General features: G+C 42.9%; 1 protein-coding gene across 2 annotated transcripts in view; it reads right to left on the reverse strand.

Annotated features, from left to right (window-relative positions):
• Positions 1-14,166, reverse strand: part of CNKSR3 (CNKSR family member 3) — a 57,791-nt gene extending 43,625 nt beyond the window's left edge. The window contains exons 1-2 of one of the 2 annotated variants that reach the window (XM_062640833.1): positions 14,061-14,162; positions 13,149-13,283 (exon numbers count right to left, since the gene is read on the reverse strand). In XM_062640833.1, coding sequence (XP_062496817.1) covers positions 13,149-13,283; positions 14,061-14,112 — 187 coding nt within the window. In that variant the 5' untranslated portion in view covers positions 14,113-14,162. Of the gene's footprint in view, positions 1-13,148; positions 13,284-14,060 lie in introns of both variants that reach the window. The other variant, XM_062640834.1, reaches the window with a different exon arrangement.
• Positions 14,167-18,170: the final 4,004 nt, after the last annotated feature.

Consider the following 18,170-nt stretch of genomic DNA (forward strand, 5'->3'; position numbering starts at 1 on the left):
TGAAATCTCCAGCGAGGAAAGCCTTCAGAAACAACTGCATAGTAAAACTCACTAGCAAAGCAAGAACCCAACCTAAAAACCAACCAACCCATTCCACTCAAAGACAAAAATCTAAACGTCAGCCCACTTTAACCAGAGCTGGACTTCCACCAGCCCACACATCCCATCACCAAGCCTGTGCACATCTGGTTTACTATTGCTAACAACTTCGTTACAATTCTCCTCCAAAGGAATAAAATGGAAGTATAAGCACAGAACTCAATCATATGTAATATGAATATTAATCACAGTAATTACACATGGAGTAAGGCAACACAAAAGCATTGTCCCCTTTGAAGCATTCTCAACTAATCTGGCTGACACCATGGCTTATCAACTATAACAGGTTAGGTCCCTTCCATGGGGAAAACAGCTGAACATCTTTGCAGTGAGTGACATTTTTATACTCCTTATCAAGTGGGGGGAACAAATAATAATAATAACAACAACAATAATAATAAGCCTTTGCTGGCCCTAAAAATGAGTACCACCCTTCAGCAAATAGGTCCAGCACAAAGTCATTTTTTCTAAAAGCTCAGTTATAGTATACCCCACATCACTTGTTTGCGTCTCTAGCACATGAAGACATGAAGCTTGTGCGCCTGACAACTTTATGTGGTTAATAGTTAATACAGCGCAGCAACCCCCCGCCCTAGGGCCTTCATCTCAAACATGCAATTAAGAGCTTGCCTTTTAAAAGTTTCAAGGTTTTTGTGGTTGAAGGAGTAGTTCATTAGTCACAAGAGCTCCTTTTCTTGAACTCTGATAATTAACACTCTGATGCCTGTTCCCACAGTGGAAACAAGAAGCAACATTACAAAACTGCCTGCCTCTTGGCTCCCAAGAAGAAATGCGGTGATCCCTTTAATTTGGTTTGGCTGCCTTCTCACATCACCATGTGGAACTGTTTTGGCTGACTGCAGCAAGGTACATTACTCACATCTGCCTCTCCTTTGTGTATGCACCCTTGCTAACACTGTGATTACTGTCACACCCATGATCTAGTCAAGGAGCAGTTTGCTGTAAGGCAACAGCTGATGTAGTTACCAGATAGTCAGCCTTTTAGACGACAACCTCCTACACTATTTCAAAACATTTATGCCTAGCACCTTACAGTCACCAGGGAGGTGTAAATACAGGCACATGAGAATCACTGGCCATCAGCACCTGCTAATCACATCAATACGTCACAGCCAGTTGAATGACATTAGCAGAAAAATGCTGATGGCACATACCTCCTCTTTCCATCATGAGCAGATCCCATGGGGTCACTACTGAATTCTCCTACGTGATGTTGTCATTACTTGCATGCACACATTACTTCATGTTTAAAATCCCAACAGCATTTACATCAGGAATTCTAGACTCTCTCAAGTTTTTGTTTGCATTGTTTTAAATAGCCATCACAGTGCTTCCTTCTATGAGCCATGCGTGTTCTATACACGGATCCTCAAAACCAGAAAACAAAAATCTCAACCCCTGTCTAAAGGGAGCTTGAAACAGAGAGGAACATAGGAGGAAGAATGACACTCCACCCCATGAGAAAGGCAACTATTTCACTGAACTAGACATCACCCTTCACCTGCAAAAGGCTCAGAAGCTTGATGCCATCACAGCTGACAGCTTTGAGGATAGCTTCACAGCCATATGAGAAGGATTAGAAAACTTAAATGGTGTTCATGTAAAGCCATTGGGTTCCCAGCAACGGATGAGGGAATATGCAGGAGAAGGCCTGGTCACAAAGACCTTTGAGACCAAATTCAGCCAGCACACATTTGAAGCAATATAGGTGGCTGTAAAGAGAGGGGAAGAAAAGACTGATACAGTTAGGTCACATAGCTAGGGGAAAAAAAAAAAAAAAAAACAACAAAAAGAAAAAGGAAAGAAAACCACACACAAATACTTTGCAGCACTAAAACTTGTTGATAGTGTTGTCCCAGTGACAGGACAGACCTGCCTTGAGGCATCAAACACAACAGGCATTTTAAAGCATATTGCTGAAGCATCTCAGCTTTCTTTGAACAGGCTGTGTCAAAAAAACAAGGTTTATTAACTGAGCAGCCAATCACCAAATGTCTCAGCTTCCCCATATTTTTGCAATTGTTTTAAACACCTAAAGCAATTGCTTCAGCTAGCTGCCTGACACATTTTCATTGCTCTACATCATCTTAAAGTCCTAGTTAGGTGTGCAGTGACAATGCTACTTCCTAAAATAGCAGAGATCTCATCACAGTTCAAGTGCAACACCCCAACTGTCAGAAAGCCAAAGTGGTGGCAAAGCTGACTGAGGGCTCTGAATCATACGCATCCAAAATACCACCAACCTGACCAGGAGCCCTACCTCCTTCCAAGATGTAAAGTGGATCAAGGAGGGCAGGGAAAAGCCTTATATCTACCTCAGCCATTCTATCTGACATCCTCACACAATACTTTTTGTAATTATGAAGAGGCAAAAGCACAAGCAGATATTCCACCCTCTACATAAGGTGGTGACAAGATATTTCGGATCTTTTGCTGAAGCTCTGAACAAGTCATCTTGGTACTCTTAAGGCACAGCAAAACACGACCAGATATTTGTAGGGAAGTCAGTCAATTCAATTGATGGCTATTTGCTTCTTTCTCTCCACATTTCAGCTAAATTGGGTTTGGAGGTTTTTTTGAAAGATCTGTTACAGAATACATCTTTATTGGTGGAGCTCCCAGGTAAATGCAGAATTCCTAGGTGCCAGAAGAATCTCTAGGCAGGGCCCTTACATATACAGCTAGAAAAGCTGCCAGGAAGCTGCTGCAGGCAGAATGGAAAATAGTTAAAATCTTAATAGGAAACTAGCTTTTAAAAGTTAACAGATTTTTGAGAACACCCAATGACAGGGAGGAATATTCAAGAGCAAAATATAATTCAGCAGAGCCACAGGACATAATTAGTTTCCAACTATCATTTCAACACACTCTTAACCCTTGGAAAATTGAGGGTGATACTGGACAATAACTTCACATGCATTATGCTCAATTACACATGGGTTAGAAACCACATAATCCATTCAGTGTTTCTCAGCAGTCAAGACATGTTAATTTGAGAAAAACCTGTAAGTGTACATACAAGCTGACAATCTGAGAAATGAGTATTTCTGTGAATGACAGCCCAACAAAAGCCTCCAGGCATGCATGGCACAGGACTGGCTCTACTGGGAGCTGGAATTCCTCTCCAAATATACAACCCTGAGAAGCCAGTACTAACCTTACTACACTAAAAGCTGACACACAGTGTTGCTAGTGGTACTATGGCCACATCCCTGTGTTCAATTGTCAATTGCCTTGTTTCAAGAAACAGCTGGTTTCCCATCATGGAGAGCACCATAAGATTGGACAGTTACCTGCTGTAAAAAGGATCCAAACAAGTCCCAGAAGGCTATTCCAAGTGTTTCTAAGTGTATCACAAAGATCCAAAAAGTATCAGTTATCCTAGATTCAATTATACTTGTTACATGATATCTTTTCATGCAATAAGGTGTGGTGCTGCTAATCTTTCTACAGAGCTTTACAAGGTAGGGCAGAAGAGGTCGGTTATTATCACGCTTTCATCTGTTATTACCCTCACATGCAATATTTTAAGAACTGTGAGTTGAAATACATCAAATTTTTCACCAGATGCTGAATAGCACAAGATACAGTTACAGCTCTCCCACATACAGATCACATCAATTGACGAGAGTCAACAACTCTTGCACATCAAATGCCTATTGACTGGTAGTATTTCAACAATGTTAATGCAGCCATGCTCTACCTCAAGCAAGCACCCACGTTTTTAAACGAGCATGCCCCCACATTTGTCATTATGACTTCCTGCACCCCAGCAATTCTCAGGTGACCAATAGAGAAAGGAGAATCCAGTCAGTACAACCCTGAACCAGGGCCTGCAAGTTTTCTTCCTCTGCTGCAAACAGCATGGGATGGAACTGGCTGGAGACTGACATGCCCAAACTCCCACAATACTCAATAGTGAGATACTCAGTACTCAATGGAGACCAGAGCATGATTCAACTTGCCCTGAAACAGACATCGAGTAAAAGATCTTTTGAGCCACTCTCTAGGCTTCAGGGACTATAACAGGAATATACACATCTAAATTAATCATGTCTTAATCCTAACTTGAATACCACCCACTGTATGACCAGAGGCAAATCGCTTACTTTCACCATATGCTCCACAATGCAGAGCTGTGAATGGATACTTGAAGTAGCCTGGACAGACATTTCAGTTTATAAGCAATATAACTACATTAGGGGATGAAAATTATAGAATCACAGAATGGTTGGGGTTGGAAAATAGCCAAGACAATCATGCTAATGCTGTTTCTACTACATAAATAACCTACTTCAGAGGTTAGCTGGACCTGCACTGTGTAAGGTAGGCACACCCCAAATTCTTCAGTGTTAACTCCCTATCTTTAAAATGAAAACAACAGCAAATTCCTATTGAGAAGGGTGCTAAAAGAATCAAGACTGCAAAGCACCAGGGACACTGTAATAATGATGCATTAAGGTTAAATCAAGGCAAGAACTGCACCAAAAGAACATTTCAACAGCCTCCATAGACTTAGTTTTTCAAGGCTGTACTCCAATAATCTTCTCTTGACACTTTTAAAGTCTGAATCAAAAGGTCCACAACTCGACAGAATCCTACTGGCCAGCATCAGCCTGGTACCCATACCCTAATAAAGTAAGCAGCAAAAGGTTTAAGAAGCTCTGATGACTATCTTAAGAGCAACCATAAAAAACAGATCCTCCACTGCCAGCGAGTACCTGCTATGGAAGCACAGCATCCACCTCAGTCCATTTTAATGCTCCAGCTTTGCACTGCTGCATCAAACCCACACTCACTCTCCCAAATAAGCAGCGAATCTCTTCCTCAGTCAGATGCCAACATTAGATGTTTCTCCAACATTATTGTTAAATCCTAATCATAACTGAGGGCAAACCATGTTCTTAATTTTTTTTTTTTTATGAATGCAGCGATGTCTAACACATGTTGTTCTAACACACAACCAAAAAACAGCAAGAAAGAAAAACGTTATGGGGAGTTTGATTTCCAAATTCTTGTTTTGATCACATACAGATTTATCTACCCAGTGTTATTGTCTGAAATAGTCTGAACTATGTACAGTTAGAGAAAAGATGAAGTATTGTTTTTAAATACAAGAAAATATGATGCTTTTATGTTTACAAAAGGATTATATTTCACACAACATATCATATTACATCTTCTGGTGAGTACTGCCTACATCCAAACACTACACGGAATGCTATAAATTTTAAAGAAAAAAAAACAATACAAGCATACAGAACTTACAGCATATTTATCTTTTATCTCCTCTTTCTTCCTAGCTTGCACTAGGAATGCCAACAATTACTGAGTTTCATGTTTTGCCATAATCCTTTCAAAATTCTGTTTGATGAAGCTAACAGCATACTAACAGCAAGACTTCTGCACCTTGCGAAGGATAGGCGAGTGAAGTAGTGAATACACATCAGCACTAGAATTGTTCAGGGGAGAAAAGAAATTAAAAAGAAAACACACACATACACCCAAAAAGAAAAAACACCACACACCAAAACCACTCCTGTCAGGGTAGGTATTTGTATTTCACTAGGTTCCCACTTCTCCTCTACAACACTCTCCAGGCATGGCTCTGTTCCCTGGTCCCTGCACATGTTTTTCAGTCCACATTCTTCAGGCATGTCTGAACTTGTTCTTATAGCCCTCCTTGCTCAGGGAAAGGCCTACATAGGAGGGAGGGGAAAAGAAAAAGTAAAATCCTTCATCCCTTATTGTTCCCTTCTCCTTCCCTGCCCTCATCACCAACCACAAATCTCCTCAGCAGTGCAGTGCCAGTACCTGCTCAGGTAAGTCTCTGCCTCCTGCAGCAGTGGGATAGCAGCCAACTCAAAATTAAATTCTCAAGGCACTGGAGTTAGGATATTGCTGTCCCAATGAAACAGACTGGTAGATTTTCATTCTTCTATTTACACATCCACCTGTCACCAAAGGCTTGTCTTTTGGCCTCCACAGCAAGGACACAGCTCTTTCACAATGCTAGGTCAGGAGAAGGAAAACAAGTACTGCAAGGACCTGTAGCTCAGAATAAAGCATCTTCAGAACAAGCAACAGTAGTAGTATCACAACTGAAGGCAGAAATCCTCTCTCTTATTAGATAAGGCTGTTTTATAAGCTACAAAACCCAACAGAAGCCCTTAACCAGTCTGCCCCACTGGCCCACTAGACTCACTAATATATCCATAGGAGGTAACACTTTGAGCCCTTCCCTTCTCTTCTGGCTAGGAAAGCATCTCTACCAGATAGATATCTTTCATTTAATGACAAAATGGGTATATTGCAGAGCTTTTCATAAAGCATTCACCCAGCAAGCTTCATTCCAGTAATACAAGACTGTGAGATAAGGTATTAATGATAAAAGGATGGCAACTTAAGCAACATTCATTTTGCAAACACAAGACAGAGACATCAGGATCATTAGCCTAGAAGCGTGTACCAACACTTGCTTTAGCAGAAGCCTTAGCCCTGGATAAGCAGCAATTAAGTTTTAAATGGAGTTCTTTCCTTTGATCAAAGAGCAAGATAAGATCATATTTATACCACAAAGCTTTGATTGCAACAGCACACCAGATGCTTTGCTTACCTACGCTTAACTACCAGTATAAGAAGCAGTCAAAAAAACCTAGAGAGATTTTGTCATTACAGTAGCAAAAAAACAATCTTTATGTTAAAGGGTATCAAAGAAGCACGTACAAGAAATTATATTAACTTGGCACTGATGCAATATTATAATTTCGCCAGATACTGAGTGCATCTCTGTAGACCAAAGCTACAGAGGTCAGTGATCTGACCTCACCAAATCAAACACACAGATGCTTGGGTTTGCCCAGCATGTGCGACGTTTGATAAAAATTACCTACATTTCATAATATCATAAATATCTATTCTAACAGGTAATTCATGTTTAAATCCAGTGAAACAGATCAGTCTGATTCACCGGACCTCCCGCATATCCCCCAAGCTGGGAAACGTTATTGCTTGTACCCTGAAAAAATGGGGACAGGCATGTGGAAACCCACAGAAAATTTCCTTGTGCAAAAGAAGCTTGGCCCAGGGATCTGAATAATATCCTCAGACTACAAAGTCATCTCACACTGGTAAGGAGAGCCCAAATGACAAAAGGACTGCCTCCTCTGCTAACATCAGACAGCAAACCACAGTCAAGCAGCATTTTTATTTGAATTTCTTATCTCTTACTGCAGCCCTGTGGACAAACACTAAAATCTATGAGCAATCCTGCAATCACAATTAGCTGAGTCCTGAAGAACTACCGCAAACATGAGAGGCTGCTACAGATGCCTCAGCTCCACTAACTCCTGTTCCCCCTTCCTTTCCTATCTCTAGGATAGCCTTGAAAATGTGAGTACCTCACTACCTCCTCCTTTTGACAGGGCTTACATATCTGGGGTATGTGCAGGGCAGAACGAGGAGACACTATGGAAACACCATCCCTCTAGGGAGAGACAAGACCTAACTGGTGTTATCAGAAAACTCTAGGGTATAAATTAAGTCCAATATCATTACTTTCATGGAAAAAATGCAACAGTAAAAAGCTTTTTCCACTAAATTCACAGAGGCATTGTTTAGACTTACTAACATACCTTCTGTGTGATGCTTGCCTCTAAGTGAAAATCTTGTCCTAAAATGATACAGCAAAACAAAAAACTGAGTAGTCTCGCTACCTCTCCTGCAAACCATAACTGTCACTAGTTGTCCTCTGTCTGACGTGCCTGGAAGGAGCTCATCTGTTAGACTATAATTGACACCAGGCAATCCCAAGGTTTAGATTCAAAAAAAAATCAAAAGGAAAGAACAAACACCACACACACACACACACACATACCCCACCCCATACTTTTGAATACTTGCTAACAGGCAGTATGCACGCACCCCTCACAACTGCAACTCATCTAGTGGCCTGTGTTGGATAACAGCCTTTTGTCAGGGTCTTTTACTTAAGAAAAAAAAAAAAACACATCATGACAAACTTTAACATGCATTTTATCTAGTGCCCTATACTGTGTCTTCTCTTAGCTCTTGTAGTGAGCTAGAGAGAGCCATGATCTTCAAAGAGGATATACATGCTGAAAATATGGGCTCCCAGGCAAAAGTGCAAGGAAGAGAATGAATCTATAACAAGAGCTACGAGAATCTGACACACACATACTTTTCATCTAAAGTGAGTTTTTTCCTACAGAGGTCTCCAATATCAGATACCAATGACTTCCTGTCATTGAAGGAAGGAAATTCTTTATAAGACAGAAGGGAAAAAGCAACCAGCCCACTGGCCAACCTCTGTACCTTCTACTGAGCAATTAGAAGAAATTTCTCTTAAGAAGTATACCACTTTACTTGTCTAGTTGGGTAATACCAAGCAAGCATACCTGCTTTTAACACTACAGCCTAGGTACAGGTACTACCTAAATATACCTCATATACCTAAAATGCGTTATCAGAGTTTCACTGCATTCCTCTACAAAGGCTACAATCAACTTTCCACCAACACCCATTGTGATTTTAGCATTTAAAGTGTTGCTTTTCCAGATACTATGCTGACAGCTTTCAATTTCTAGACTTTCTGATGTTTGGTTAAAATAGTTTGAACAGAAATTTAATGGCAAATAAATAGAGCTGACTTTGAACACGAAAAGATCAGGGAGAAGAAAAAACTTCACAGAACCCACAAGCAGCTCAAGTGCAATGCAGCAAAAACCACAAGAACATGATCTAAACATGAACACGGAGGCAAACTTTGGTTTATATTTTTCAATACACCTTCACTGATCTCAGCAACAATGAATGAATAATTTTAAGACTGCAGTAACACAAACTCGTTGTGCAACTTTTTACTTTGTTTCAGCCCACAGATATATAGGTCTATTTAGTATATACAGGTTTCGCTAGTAAATCATTACGGGACAGCTATACGGAGAATTTCAGCCGAGATCTACAAAGACTGATTATTCAGTGTCACTTTCTGATCTATTTAACAAATACTCTATACAAGTATTTTTAGGCATCCAAGTAAATAGAGGAAAGAGATTCTTCTGCAGCCCCAGTTATAGGCAGCCTTCTACACTTCTTCACTGAAATCAAAGTATTCTGCCTGAAGAAATAATCAGGGGGTTCTTACTGTTATTTTCAAAAAAAAAATTTGAACAAAACATTAATTTGAGGATACCTAAAAAGAAAATGCTAAATAACAACTCTGGTGCTATGCATTACTCATCACTGTTCCTAAATTCCAGCTAGTTTGCACTCCCAGCACACACAGTTAACATGAGTGACCTTGTTGAAATCTCCCTGGGTAAGCAAGATAGCTCTAAAAAAAAGGAAGACCAGGCTCTCACAATTAATTGCTAACTATTTATAAATTAGCATATATCCCCATCTTCTCCCAAGCATCCCTATAAATAAATACAGTTGCCTGAAAGCTTTACCAGGAATAGAAATCTGAGTATTTCATGATATAATAGGCACAGGAGTAAGTGATATCCATGAACTACAGAGGAAGGGAATAACTGTACCTGGAGTGCAGTAAAGAGGCCAAAGCAGACGCATGATCCCTAGCTAGCTGAGCCTACAGCTACAAAGGCCAAATTGTAACGGAGCCTCACAACAACAGACGCTTCTAACCACAAGTGCATCCAACTGTCTTTACCGTGTAAAATTTGGCTTGAAGACACAACTCACATAAGTATGTGAGGCCTGGGGGCAGGGGGAAGAGACAGATCAGGCTACAGCAAACAAAGCACATCAATGTTCTCCAATAAGACAGTGACATTTCTCACACAGGAGACTATCCCATACACAGCTTTCCTCCCCCCCACACATCTTTTGAGGAATGACCTTAGCTGCAGGGTTTTCAGTAGCCAGGGTTTTCTGAGACCAGAGAAGGCTCCTCCACATCATAACACTGTTCCCTTCAAACTGTTCCTATGCCAGTAAATCACTTTTGTGCTAGATGTATCTCCATTTGCACAGCCCTATGGAAATACACGGGTTCTTGCCCACTTCTGCATTCAGGACAGCCAAAAAAACTGCAAGCCCACAAACATATACCAGCAATAACAGATATGCTACAACTTCCATAGGCATACATCTGTTCCACAATAACCTGGATAACCCCAGGAATTCCTCAAGGGCCTCTGGGTGAATTCAGTTTCATGGGCTCACAAGGGAGTGCTGTGAGATGCAGGTGAGGATTTTGAGCCTGTAAGGATCTTAGCCTGCATCAGAGCAAGACCACAGGTTAAACACAGAATGACCCCAAAAAAATCTTGCCAGTGTAGTCAGGAAAACAGTGCAGGCTATATCATTCAAAGAACATAAACTCCATGCCAGCAGAATCACAAGTCAAATCAACATCGCATCCTAGCCAAAGTACCACCTTTCATGGCCGAATATGGCTCCGAAACACCAATTCAATTTGTGCCATGCTGTAAGAGAAACCTATAACTCCACCATCACTTCTTCCAGACAGAAATCAAGGAGGTACTTATAAAAATGTAAGATACGGTTTTCAAAACCTGATGCTACAGCTAAAGAGTTATTACATCCTTGGTCAAAGCTACACAGAAAACTGGTAGCAAGTAAAAGCACAACTCTTCCTCAGTAGCTTTGGTTTAGCTAGACCAACTCTTACTAGCTACATAGATTGCTACTGTTGGTACACAGAAAAAACACCCTTGCTCACAAAAAAATAGCAGCATTCTAGTCTGAATTAGCACGAGAGGACAAGCAACTGCATTTTGTACCAGCTGTTGCTGGTAGCAACAAACATAGTCAGGTTTTAAATAAAAAGTGCTCTAAAAATCAAAACATATTCACATTCAGCTTACAACTCCTTAATAGGTTCTGTTTTAAATTATAGATAAATGGTATTTATAGTATTTACCTAGAAGTGAACAACTCAAAAATCACAGAACACCACTCTTTGGGATAAGAGTTACCTTGTTAAAAAAACTTAGTTCAAAAGCTACTTTAAAAAAAAAAAAAAAAAAGCAAATCCACCAAGAGCAAATACACCAACTCTCCAGCAATTAGCAGCTTACTTTTGGACTTTGCTTTTGGGGGCTTGTTTCATGGAATAGGGGGGAGGTTTCATGTTTCTTGTGGTTAGGAAAAGCTATATTTATATCTATATACATATATATATAAATTATTTTACAGTTGCTTGATTGTACAAAGATTTGTAAGGGAAAAGAAAAACCCTGGAGAAATATTCTCAGCTTTACATTGAACATTAAAATGAATTAAGTCAGACCACTTATTTCTGCCACTCTACATTTTCCAAGATGTTGTTATTGTTGTACGATAAGCGTGAATCATTATCTGCAAAACCAATCTCCCCACTGAGAACTGGCATCTCCCACCAGTTATTTATGTCATTCTTCTAGAATACATCTCCATGGCACCACAGCACTAACTACAGGCAGCAAACACCACTAGCCAAATACTTTGTCCCAGAGCTTGGCCGGTTCAGTGAAGATCATGGTATCACCTCCTTCCTAAATGGCACGTGTAAGAAAACAAATGGCATAAGCTCTCCTCTAAAAACTTGTTTTACAAAATTAACCTCGAGAATTAAATATAATATTCATAAGATAAAATACAGAATGTTAGGTTTTGGTCAAACATAAAATCCAGTGACTGTGAACTACACAGTAAATAACCATTTCAGATTAAAAATAAACTATGAAACATTGTGCTAACAAAGCTGTTAGCTAGCTATTAAAGTGTCAATTTTAACGTGCAGACGATGAAAGCATAACCATAAAGAAAAAGTTTCCACATGTCATTTCTTTATTACAGTCTTGTCATGCAGGGAGTGACATAAAATGACACTGTGTACCAGAGGTCAAAAGCTTACCTAGAAACTGAAAAACAGCAGCAGAAACAAAAGTCACCAGCAGCCTTTAATTCATTCCTTTGCATTTCAAAGAACACGTGTTTGCATTAGTCAGAAGATCCACCTCCCAACTACAGCCAGCCCTCAAATTATTCTGCATAACACTAATTGAGGGTCCAGCTAAAGAGTTACCTGTTCAAGGAACCTGCAAGTAAAATAAATTATGCAAGAGAGCAAGCCACGCATGCTGAAGTATAAGAAAGCTTTTTAAAATGATTAGCAGGTTTAATCTTTAATCTGGCAAGGTAACAAACTTTCAGCGCCCAAGAGAAAAAAACACAATGAGGGAAAAGCATTATATAAATATTCCACATGCCACAGCAAAAAGCTTATTTCATTGGAACAATGCACTCCTGTTTAAACCAACACCAATCAGGGAAAAGAGATCTTTCTGGGGAAGTTATTTATATGTTAACGCATAACTTCACAGCACGTTTGTATGGAATCCTCACAAAGGCTGCTTGGATGGTCCCTCACTGGCACAGCCCCTTCACGTACATGTTCAAGCTCAGGAGGGCTGGGAGTATCCATCTCACTCTATGTGAAAACATGAGCCTGCTTTCCAAATTTGCCTCGGTCTTGAGCCGAACTACTGCCAAGTGCTGACCACAGGCACGCAGTCTAATCAGCATTATGGTCCTGAGACAGAGGAGTAATGGCTGCTATAAGTAAGCGCCGCTTCTAATCCAGGGAAACTTTCACCTCTGAAAACATTCCTAACTTCACACAGACTTCAACTCCAGCAAAGCCTGTGAAAATACTTTATGTAACAAAAGGCAATCACACTAAAACATAGTCCTACGAAAAAACAGAAGTACTCCTTCCAAAGTCATAAATCCCTCACCTAATTCACAGTGATTTCCCTTTCAATTTATTCCAGGTAGAGAGGGTACTGCAAGAGCAATATCCCAGTGGGCACTCAGAAAACACTCACAGGGTCCAACTGGAGTTGACAAACCTGAGGTTTAATCTGCCTTCACAAAAAAAAAACCCCGACGATACCCAACACTGCAGAGGTCCCCCACAGCAGGAACGGGGCACCTCACGGGTGCAGGCCGTGTCCCAGTGCCTGCTTTGTCCCCACCTCCTCTCGCCCACCAAAGAGCTTCCCGGAGCTGGGTGCAAGCTTCCCAAGTGCCTTCTTGGCACATCAGTCCAGCTGAAGCTTTCCACACCTCTGTCAATATCGTGAACAAACCTCGAAGCAGAATAGGAAGTTCTGATAGGCGGGAGAGGGAGAGAAACAAGCGCAGACACGAGAGATGAGGGGTGGGAGGGATGCAGGGACAAACAGACGGATGAAGGGGACACTACTCAACTCTCCGACCGGGAGCCCAGCTTTTTAATCCCATCACCGTTAAACAGGATCAAGTCCTTGCTTACTTGAGCTAGTTCATACAGCTTTTGCTTAACTTACAACATAGAAAGTTTCTTCGACCAGTGAGTAGGTTTTGTTTGAAAAGCTGTAAGCAAACTCACATGGACCAACCACCTTAAGGAGAACAGTTATTATCTCTGTGCAAGCATATAGATGCTATATAGATATGCAAGCACAACAGTGGAAGAGGATCGAGCCCTGAGGGGACCCCACTGCATGTATGCCTATATATATATATATACACACATATATGTTCCCCACCCTCACACAGCCCGGCGGAAAACTCACCTTCCCCTTTCCCCGTGTCCCAAAACCAAACCAAAACAAACAAGACCGAAACACGCACAAGTGCACTAGCAGGTAAGCAGACAAGTCAGGAGGGCGCGGTAAGCCGCCACCTCCTCCCATACACCACGCCGAAAGTGTCCCACGGAGCCGGGACTGGGGCCGGCACCGCCGCGGCACTGGCAAAGGCCCCGCCGGCCACGCGGTCGCCCCGCCGAGGAGCCCGGCTCCGGGGAGAGGAGCGGCGGCGGCCGGCGCTACCCCGCCCGACAGCGGGGCACCCCGCAGCAAGACACCGGAAAGTTCCCGCGGCGCCCACCCGGCCTCTCTTACCCTTAGTCCAGTCCACCACTTGCTTCGGGCTCCACCGGGTCACCGGCTCCATAGTGAGCTCAACCCCGCCGGCGCCGGCACCAGCCCCCACAGCAGAACGCAGCCGCGCTCCCCGGACGCGGACGAGTCCCTTCTCGCGCTGCTGTCCCGGCAGCGCCACTCCGGGCCGCCCCTTCTCCGGCCTGGCTCCTCCCGCCGGCAGCGGCCGGACCCGCCCCGGTGCTGCCCCGCCTCCAGGTGCTGGCCCGACCCGGGCCCGGCGTAGACCTGACGGACGGTGGCGGCTGAGCCGTCCGTAAGGGGTGCACCGGGTCGGGCCCGGCCCTGTGCTTGGTATCAGCACCATAGCTGAGATCACGTTACGAGACCCCTTACACGTGTCATGTCTGAAAGCCACTGCTCTTGGGATGATGTCTTGGGATACCCGTGAGGGACTTTTCATCAGAGACTGTAGGGATAGGACAAGGTTGAATGGGTTTAAACTTGAACAGGCGAAGTTCAGGTTAGATATAAGGAAGAAATTCTTTACTGTGAGGACGGTGAGGCACTGTAAGAGGTTGAACAAGGATGTTGTGAATGCTCCATCCCTGGCAGTGTTCAAGGCAAGACTGGACAGGGCCTTGAGCAACATGGTCTAGAGTTAGGTGTCCCTGCCTGTGACAGGGGGGTTGGAACTAGATGATCTCATCTTTCAACACTAACCATTCTATGATTCTATGATGTAGTGACACAAATCTCCCTTTTCTTTAAATCAAGGTGCAATTTTAGCTTTCCTAGGTGTCAAGACCAGACTGGGAAATATAGAGAACCCAGGCAGAGAGCAAACAAGGATAAACAGTAATTATTACCAGAAACAGGAATTGCTACTGGTTGTATTACCCCTACCATCATATTAGCATTGCTTAATTTGTACTCTGCGATTCACAAAATGGTTTGGGTTGGAAGGAACCTTAAATATCATCTGTTTCCGTTGCCCCTGCCGTTGGCAAGGACACTTTCCACTAGGTCAGCCTATATTTGTGCTTGGGAGTGCCCCAGCTTGGCCTTGTTGAACTTCATGAGGCTGGCATTCGCTCACCTCTCAAGCCTCTCAAGGCCCCTCTGGATGGCATCCCCTCCCTCCAGCATGTCAGCTACACCACATAGCTTGGTGTCATTGGTCACATGCAGTGATGCCACGGTGAGGCAAGGGGCGGAGCGGTGGACATAGAGAGGTTTCCCCTTGCTGTCGTTTGCATGGGGGTGACCTGGCAGGCAGAGAGGCAGCTCCCAAATGCTGGCAATTTGGGAGCCACCTGGCACCATGCCCCAGGAGTGGGGACCTGCCCAAGGGGTGGAGCAGCAGCCGGGTTCTTCACCCTGTTTCAGTGGCGGCCCTGGGTGAGTCATGACCTCATGACAATTTTAGCAGCAACTGTGGACTGCCTTCAACTGCACTCGTCCCAGTATTGGCATTTGGGTTTTTTATTTCTGAATCCTACACTTAAAAGCTTCCTTGGGTGTGGAGCCCCTTTCACCATAACAGATTACTTCTGTTTTGCTGCTCTTGCTTGGGAGCTACATTAAACTGTCAGCTGTACCTCAGGCTCACTTTCCTTGGAGGAAATGTGTCACTTGTGTCCTGGCCACCTTCTGAAGCCGATGTTAACCCCCAGTGAATATCAGTCTCAGAGGTTTGTTTTGGAGGTGCTGACCTCCAAAACCATGTGCCCAGCATACCAGCCTCCACTATTCTTTGCTACACCACTTTTCCATTAATAAAGCAGGAAGGAGATGTGGAGAAACCTGCTACTTTTATTGTGTGCATCAGTTAGGGGATCTGGTTCAGCAGCAAATTCCAGCCCAAAGCCCTTTTGTAACATGCACAAAGGTCTCGCTGTTCCTCTTCCTCAGTGAGGAAGAGCAGAGCGAACTCTGCTGTGACAGTAAGACTGTGAAATTTTAACTTGGCGATATTAGACAGCGAGTAAGCAGCTGGGATTTCAGACTGCCAGTTATCCCACTGTTTTCATCGTCTCCCGTCTCTATCCATCTGTTATCCCTAGTCATGCACTTGAAACATAGGCTCTCTGGGAGAGGGGCTGCCTGTCCTTTGCGTGGCTGTGCAGCGCCCAGCTGTGCAGAGCCCAGCTTTCCCACCATGGCACAAACAGCTGCCTTCTTGCACACGCTGCTGCAGACCCCTGCCATGGAGCCAAGGAGCAACACTTCACACAGTTTAGGGAATTAGTGGTTAAAAAAATGGTCTTTTTGCATGTGTACCTGAAAACAACCATTTGTTCATTCTTTTTATTACATGGTGCTCAAAGGTGTGGTTTTAGTTCTTGATTATAAGGTCAACTCATTCTAGCTAATTTATTTATTTGGTTTTCTGAACTGTGAACTATTAAGCCTGTCAGTTAACTTCTCTGCCTATTTGAAAGATTAAAATGCAGTTCACTACAGCTTTAATATTGGTACAGCAACCAAAAGTTTCCAGATTCCCCGTTGAATCATGTGTCATTCACACTTAAAGAACAACAAAACAGCAGCTCTCCCCCCTCCCAGAGGCCTGAGTAAACAGATGGGACTTGCTATGTGCCCTGCTAATGGTTTCACAAGGGTTAATGTAGCAGTGCTTCTGGCCTAACTACACAGATGCTTCCCCGGGTTGCAGGCAGGAAAGCAAATGTCTCTCGCTGTTGGTGTTTGGAGCAGTCATCTGCTGTCATCCTTCTCTGTCACACTTCTTGGGCCAGTCCCTGCGTCTGATTTGGATAGGAAGAGCACCATGCTTTGTGAGTAAGGCATGCAGAGCTGGTCACTCACTAGCAGATTGCCGACCTGATAAATCCATTATTCATTCATAAGGATTTTTGTAATTTTCCAATTGACAAATATATTTACTCATTTTTCAAGCAGGACAACATTGCAGAGGCTCTCTGTTCTTATATTACATGATGTCCCCCAACACCAGCTGCTTTACAGTGTGCTCTGGACAAATGAAGTGGAGCTGACGGGAAGGCAGCATGTCTCATCCCATCCAAAGGGATTCACTAGCCACGTTGCTTGCTTGTGCTACTCTTTTCAAGCCCAGATAGCAACTGTTCTTTTGAGCTGATTTTTTCTCATGATTGCATCATCTCATCTTTATTTGAGATGAAACTAACTAGTAGTCAAGGGGCATGATGCAATTAGAAATTCTGTTTGTAGGATAAAGTATTTTTGTTCAAAAAATACTGATAAATTAAAAAAAAAGGAAAAAAGCAATCAACAAACAAAACACTCTGATTACCAGAGTGCCAGGCAATAAAAAAGCACTGCTTTTTGCGTTTCTTCAGATGCTGTGTGAGTTAGTTTGAGTTTAGTGCCATTATGGAGCATTAGGAAAGATGTCAGTTTTCTTTCCCTGCTTGCAGCCTGGTATGGAGTTAATTTCTGTGGCAAGGACCAGACCACCAGCTCTCCAGGAGCTCACATTTTTTCATTTATTATAATTTTCCAGCAATAAAAGTGATTTGATTTGAGAAGGAGGTTCAGACCAATTGTTTGCCTGTTCCCCACTTTCATTGTTTCTTTTTATTTCCCCTTGCAGACCAGGTTTTCAAGTTTGCATGGTCAGCCTGGCAACATACAGCTCTGTGGACCAGGCTTATGGTTCCACAGTCATGAATGCAGCACCTGCACTCCTCTATCATCCCACAGCGGAGACTTGCAATAGAGATATAAACCCACCCCTGCCAAGTTGGCAGAGGGAGATTCACAGTGTTTGTCACCTTCAGGTTTCCATCCTGGCAGCTGGTGAGCAGAAAGAGGGAAGGTGATTCTTTATAACAGAAAGTCTGCTGGAATAAATTATACTTTCCAAAGGGAGAAAAAAAAAAAAATGCATTTGAATCATTGAAAAGGGGTAGCAAATGGGAAGTTTAGGTCAGATATAAGGAAGAAGTTCTTTACTGTGAGGGGGGGAGGCACTGGAATGGGTTGCCAAAGGAAGTTGTGAATGCTCCATCCCTGGCAGTGTTCAAGGCCAGGCTGGATGGAGTCTGGGTGACACGGTTTAGCGTGTGGTACCCCTGCCCATGAAAGGGGGGTTGGAACTAGATGATCTTAAAGTCCTTTCCAACCCTA

Source organism: Pezoporus occidentalis, unplaced genomic scaffold (assembly GCF_034315485.1).
Source record: "Pezoporus occidentalis ecotype Australia unplaced genomic scaffold, CSIRO_AGI_Poc_V1 ctg67, whole genome shotgun sequence".
Taxonomy (NCBI): domain Eukaryota; kingdom Metazoa; phylum Chordata; class Aves; order Psittaciformes; family Psittacidae; genus Pezoporus; species Pezoporus occidentalis.